This window comes from Propithecus coquereli, unplaced genomic scaffold (genome assembly GCF_000956105.1).
Source record: "Propithecus coquereli isolate 6110/MARCELLA unplaced genomic scaffold, Pcoq_1.0 Scaffold261, whole genome shotgun sequence".
Lineage (NCBI taxonomy): Eukaryota > Metazoa > Chordata > Mammalia > Primates > Indriidae > Propithecus > Propithecus coquereli.
Window position 1 is genome coordinate 3,036,189 of NW_012148186.1, and position 6,411 is coordinate 3,042,599.

Genomic DNA, 6,411 nt, shown 5'->3' on the forward strand with positions numbered 1-6,411 from the left:
TTCATGAAAGAGGCGGCATTTGGGCAGAGCCCTTATAGGAATGGCTTTGGATAGAGGAGGGAAAGCTCTGGGGCTGAAGGGGAATGAAGAAAGGAATAATCCTCCCTCAACAAGCTTAGAGGGAGAATGAGGTTTCGCTGGGTGGATTATGGATGAATGACTGGACTCCTTCTCAAGGGCTGGGAGCTGGGAAAAAATGCACCCATGGCATTGTGGTGAAGGAATTATATACCACAGGACATCATGGGAAGGATGAATCTGTAAGTTTTTCTTTTTGTCCTTTTTTCCCTCTCTGTCAGTCAATCACGTCTTTATCTCTGCCTTTCAGGATTCAGTCCTGGGCAGGTGGTAGAGACAAGGGTTCCTCCGCTGTGGTCTTTACTATACATTCTGTGAGATTGTTCTTTAATTTAGGGCCTTATCTTGTTTTAAGATATAAGAATTTTTGCTGCTGTCGATGCGGAAAAAGAAACAACAACAAAAAAATAAAAAAGAAGAAGAATTTGCAGCATAGCATTTGACAGTTTGGAAGCCCGTCCTTATGCATATCTCATTTAATCCTTAAAGGACCATGGGTAGCAGATACTACATTAAAGAAACCAAGGGCCAGATAACCTGCGGCCTTAAAAGTAACACGGCTCATTAGCAAATGACAGAAGATGGAGAGTACAGATCCTCTCATTCCATAAAAGGAGCAAGGCTATCTGCTTTGTCCCCAGTGCTCCGGGACACCCGACTGCTGGCAAGCGCTCCATTCCCAGGGCTCTGTGGTGGCGGGCAACACAAGTAACAGGCAAAGCCAACCTGCAATCAAGAGTGGAAGTCGGGTAGCCTAGCCAATAAGAATGCGAGCAATTTTCTTTCCTTTGCAGTTGCGGGTTCTTTCCAGTTCGCTGGAGACAAAGGCGGGGCAAGGTTTCGACGCGGCCACTGATGGGAGAAAACGAGAACCTCTAGACCTATCAAGGATCACCACGTGGGCGGGACTCCGGGAACCGTCCCGCTGGGAGCTGCGGGCTCTGAGTCCCCGGGACAGGCAGGGATCTGCTGCTGTCCGCTAGGGGCGAGGGGAGGCGGCGCTGGGAGGCGCGGGATGCAATCGGAACCTCCTTCTGTCTGGGCCAGGCCGGGGGAGGGCTCTGGGACCGAGGTCGCACGAAGCCGGCGGGCCGCCTTAGAGCCGAGTTAGCGTCGCCGCTGAACCCAAGTGAGGGGGCACCGGGAAGGGCCAAGGAGGGCGCCGAGCGCTGGAGGGAGCTACACGAACGCGAGCTGGGGACCGGCTCGCCTCAGCTGGGTGGGGAACCGGCACTAATCGGGCTTGCTGCTTCCCGGCAGGCCCCGCTCGCCATGGGGGAAGTGGAGATCTCGGCCCGGGCCTACGTGAAGATGTGCCTGCACGCCGCCCGGTACCCACACGCGGCGGTCAACGGGCTGTTGCTGGCGCCAGCGCCGCGGTCCGGAGAATGCCTGTGCCTCACCGACTGTGTGCCCCTCTTCCACAGCCACCTGGCCCTGTCCGTCATGTTGGAGGTCGCCCTCAACCAGGTGCCTCCGTTGGACGCCCACTCTCAACCCCCTAACACCCCTAGCCCAAAGTCCATCCCCACCCCCTTGGCAGCAGTGCGCACCAAGGCTAGCGGCATGATTTAGTTACTGATGGCCCCTTTCCTACGACAGGTGGATGTGTGGGGCACACAGGCTGGTCTGGTGGTGGCTGGATACTACCATGCCAATGCAGCTCTAGACGACCAGAGGTGAGTGGAGTAGCCAGAGGCAGAAGGCAAAGGATTTTGGCTGGGGCGGGGGAAGGGAATGGGGGGACGCGCAGGAGAACCAAGGTCATTCGTTTCTTTCATCTTTCCTCCGTTAAAGGCTTAGGAGCAGGGGCTGTACACCAGGCACTATGCTGGGTACTGGAGTGAGGACATACAAAGATGAATAGGACAGAGCCCTGCTCTGGAGGAGCTGCAGTGAGGGTGGGGAGGACAATTGTGTATCAACACAGGCTGATCTTGCTTTAACTGAGGTGTCCCCCAAGTGCTGAAAGAACACAGAGCCCAGCCAACTATTTTAGAAATAAGGAAATTTCTTTACAGATATAATATATATATATAGAGAGAAAGATAATTCTATATATTAAACATATATATGAATCAAGTTAGAAATACTGTTTTGTAATTTGCTTCTCTTCCTCACCTAATGAATATAAATATTTGCTATCTTTCCATTTCCACACCAAAAGCTGCCTTCCCTAACAGCTATATAGTATGAATACGGGTGTACCATAATTTATTTAATGCCTACATTAAACATTGAGATTGTTTCCAACTTTTTATTATGGACACTGTCCTATTATTATATAAATAGTAAATTCTTTATAAGTGGAACTTCTGGGTCAGCCTGTATATAGTATAGTTTCAATTTGGATGGTTATGCCAAATTGCCCTCCAAAAAGACCACCTTTGATTTCCACTCTCACCAGCAGTGCCAGAGCACCTGTTTCCCACAACACTCAAGCATCAAGCAGTCGTGCATCAAGCATCCAGCAGGCGTGACCCCCCCAGGCCAGCTACAGGGAAAGGCCACAGCTGCGCCCACATCTATGAGACCTGGGAGGCCCAGTTCAAATGGACGGGTTTTGCCCACAGTTGGCTCCTCACTCCTCTGATCTTCCTTCTACACAGCCCTGGGCCCCTGGCCTTGAAAATCGCTGGACGAATTGCAGAATTCTTCCCTGATGCAGTACTTATTATGGTGAGACTTGGGTTTCAGGGTGGAGAGGTGGAGAGAAAGTAGGGAGGGGGATCCTTGTTACTGTCACCTGCCCTTCTTTGTCCACCCAGTTGGATAATCAGAAACTGGTGCCTCAGCCTCGTGTGCCCCCTGTCATCGTCCTGGAGAACCAAGGTCTTCGCTGGGTCCCCAAGGACAAGAACTTGTGAGTGCCCCACTCCCTCCGCCTTTTCTTGGAAGCCCAAGGCTCCTGGGCCTCTTCTGTCCTTGGTCCTGCCCCAAGGGTCCTTCTCCAGACCTAACCTCTGTCAAGTATGTGTCTGTACCCACTGCCTGCTGTTTGACCTCCATGGGGGTTATTATTTCAGAGTGATGTGGAGGGACTGGGAGGAGTCACGGCAGATGGTGGGAGTACTACTGGAGAGCCAGGCACACCAGCATCTTGTGGACTTTGACTGCCACCTCGACGACATCCGGCAGGACTGGACCAACCAGCAGCTCAATACCCAAATCACCCAGTGGGTTGGTCCCACCAATGGAAATGCCTAGCCAGGGCCAGGGGTGTCAGGATCCAATAAAGAGACTTGAGCTGATGGGTCACAGTATGACTATATTTATTGTGCCTGAGAGGCAAGGTGAGTGAAAAACCTCAACAGTAGAAAGGTAGGGAAAAGTCTGGAGTCCCCGGTAAAAAACAAGGTCTGTGCTGTATCCATCACAGAGTAAGAGGAGGCTCTCAATAGATCATTCCCTTTGTTTCTCCCCTGGGCTTCTTGAGCTTCTCAAAGTTCTTCAGTATGACGTCATATAACACAGCCTACAAGACCAGAGAGGAATAGGGGTCAGCCTCAGGCCCACGGTGGCTCTGTGCCCCATTTCTAGCCTTGTGGAGAGACCAAGCTTTGTCACCCTTCACCCCCAGCCTGCAGGGCCAGGGAGTGGGTGACCTGGGAAAGCTGCCTCTGCCCACCCCTGCCCTCGCCTCCTCACATAAGTGTTACGGATCTCCATGACCATCAGCCGGATGTCCCGGTACTCTGCCTCATCCAGCTCGTGCACCAGCTGCCGATAATCACCCTGTGGGAAACTCAGGTCATGCCTGACTTCACATGTGTCCTTTCCCCATGCACCTGAACCTGGGCCTCACCTACCACATGGGGCTGCTTGGCTGCTTTGGTCACTGCATCACCTCGCTCAGAGAAATACCTGTGGGAAGTAGAAGTGTGTATGGAGTGGGAGAAGAAGGAGGGAGCCCAGAGTATGGGTGTGGGTGATCAGTCACTCACTTGGAGATTTGAGTGTGGAAGCCTTCCAGCTTGGTGTGGAGGCTGGTCATCAGTTCAAACACCTTCTCCTGGGGAAAGAAAGCAAGGGGGAAAGTGGAAGGAAGCATGGACTAGAAAGGAGGGTGGGGGAGTGGGGCAGTGGTCTCACCTGGACAGCCACTCCAAAATTGTTCCCATCTTCAATCCGAGGTATCTGCAGCTGCAACCAAGTGGTGACCTGGGGGGAGAAAATGGCATCAAAGCCACATCAACCCTCCACCCAATTCCCGGGTTCCTATCCTCCCTTGCTTCCCTGCCCACACTGGGTGGAGGTGTGCCGGGTCCATTTTGAGCTCCAGGGCCTAGACTTCTGGCTTCACTTGCTGTGCCCTCTCTTGCTAAGACAAGTGCCAAACCTTAACTAGCAGGGACCAAGAGGACAAAGGGTTTAACTTAAAAAGCCTGAGGGTGGAAGTGGGAGGGCTCACCAGGTTGAGCTGCTCAATGACATCCTTAATCTCAGGCTTCAAGCGCTGCAGGAGAACCACGATCTTCTCATTGCAGTTTACTGGGCCACAGGGAGGACCTAGAGAGTAGGCAATGGGTTATTCACATGAGTGAGCCTGTGTGAGAGGTGCTGAAGGGGAGAGTGGAAAGGACTCCCTAGGGAGGAGCTCCTGTGGGGTGGGGGGACTCAAGTCTCTTCCCACCGTAGTGGTTTCAAGTACCTTTGTCTTCATCTTCCCCTTTCTTCTTTTCATCCTTGTCTTCCTTCTGCAGGGAGAGAGGGGTCCATGGGAGTCAGGACTAAGGCTGATTTTCCCCATGGTTGGATCCCTCCTCCCAGGTCTTCCAGACGTACCTCCTGCTGTTTTTTCCGCTCCTCCTTCTCTTTCTCCTTAACTGGATCAGGCACTGGGATGTCTAACGGGGCCTTCAGATTGCTCAGGTTGGCTTCATTGAGAGCTGGTTCCTGGTGTTGGGTGGGAGGAGGGCAGAAGCTGAGGGTGTTCCTGTCACCTCCTCACTCTCTAGGTCCCCCAAACTCTCCAGCTCCCTGCCGGGCCCCAGTACCTTTAAAAATGCATCCAACTCAGAAATCTTCTTGGGGAAATAGCTCCCAAGCAGGTTCTCTGTCTATGTGAGGTGGAGAAGGATGGGGGTCAGAACCAAATGCCCTTCCTAGGCAGTGAGGCAGGGCTGAGCAGTAAGAATTGGGTGGGGGTGTAGGTACTGATGGGGCAGGTCTTACCTTGGTACACAGGTCTTCACGAAACACATCCACCTGTTGGGCACAGGCAACCCTTCAGAAACCTGGCTTTAAGGCCAGTTCATTTGAGGACATTTCCTTTAGGGTTGTGTGGGGCCTGGCCTGGGGGGAAAGGTGAAGTGGATCCCCCCTAAGGCCAGATCTGAAGAAGCCAAGATAGATCCCTGCGAGGGTGGGTTGGGGTGGTGTTGGAGTGGATCTCTGCAGACCTGGATCTGGGGAGGGTGCAGTGGATGCCTGTGGGGTTGGATTTGGGGGATGAGTACATTCCTGGCCTCAAAGGGTGAGTGGCTTGAGTCAGAACAGATTCCTGGGGTCGCCTGGGCTGTGTGAGGAGAGGTGTGGACAGCCCTCTGCTAGTGGGGCAGGGTCGGGCTGTCCTGTGGAGCGGGCCCCGGCACCTTCCTGAAGGAAAGGCCACGAGGTGGCAGGAGCAGGTCCCGCACCCGGTCTGTGTGTGGCCCAGTCCCGGGCCAGCGGACTTCCCCTCCACGCCAGCTCTCTGCTTCACCTCACCCCGCTGAACCACGGCCGCCGCGCCTCTCCGCGCAGGCAGCCCCCGCGGGTCTCCCGAGGATCAGGTGCGCCCCGCAGGCAGGCTCTGCTCACTGACCCCGACTCGGGTCGGGGTCTGGGGGCGGGCCAGGGAAGCCTTCAGTCTCTCTGAGCCACGCCTCCCCGGGACCCTGCCTAGAACCCGCAGAGCTCACCTTGGCTTGGGCCTCAGGCTGGACCCTGAGCGTGGCCATGGCCGGGCGGGGGGCCTACCGCCGTGCGAGGAGCGAGGAGTGGGCACCGGGAAGGGAAAGCGAAAGCAGCGCTCGCAGCCCGCACGGCCTTCCTGGGGAGCCGGGAGTGGAGGACTGAAGGAGGCGGGGCCCACCCGAGGGGGAGGGGCGGAGCCGCGGAGGAGGGCGGCTGAGGCGTGGCTCCCCCCTAGCCCGAGAGGAGCGTTTGCCCCCGCCCCGCCTCTGAAGCACCCCCTCCAGACTCCGCCTATTGCCTCCGCCCCGCCGCCGCCTCCCGGAGTCGGGTACTCGCATCGCCCTGCCCTTACGGACCTCTGCACGCCCCACCTTCCACCTCCCGCCTCCCGACTCCCTACTGACTCCCCACTCGCTCTCCTCCCCTGCTCAGCTT

At 55.3% G+C, this 6,411-nt stretch overlaps 2 protein-coding genes across 2 annotated transcripts; one reads left to right on the top strand and one right to left on the bottom strand.

Moving 5' to 3' along the window:
* Positions 1-678: 678 nt before the first annotated feature.
* EMC9 (ER membrane protein complex subunit 9) lies at positions 679-3,333 on the top strand. Its single transcript, XM_012647286.1, has 6 exons — positions 679-1,207; positions 1,339-1,548; positions 1,681-1,757; positions 2,688-2,757; positions 2,847-2,941; positions 3,105-3,333. Exons 2-6 carry the CDS (start codon positions 1,351-1,353, stop codon positions 3,283-3,285), a joined length of 621 nt encoding a protein of 206 aa, XP_012502740.1. The 5' UTR covers positions 679-1,207; positions 1,339-1,350; the 3' UTR covers positions 3,286-3,333.
* On the bottom strand, positions 3,327-6,168 carry PSME1 (proteasome (prosome, macropain) activator subunit 1 (PA28 alpha)). Its single transcript, XM_012647285.1, has 11 exons — positions 5,982-6,168; positions 5,254-5,286; positions 5,076-5,138; positions 4,864-4,974; positions 4,730-4,775; positions 4,490-4,587; positions 4,171-4,239; positions 4,023-4,090; positions 3,888-3,942; positions 3,727-3,813; positions 3,327-3,553 (listed from the first exon to the last, which is right to left on the bottom strand). Exons 1-11 carry the CDS (start codon positions 6,018-6,020, stop codon positions 3,473-3,475), a joined length of 750 nt encoding a protein of 249 aa, XP_012502739.1. The 5' UTR covers positions 6,021-6,168; the 3' UTR covers positions 3,327-3,472.
* Positions 6,169-6,411: the final 243 nt, after the last annotated feature.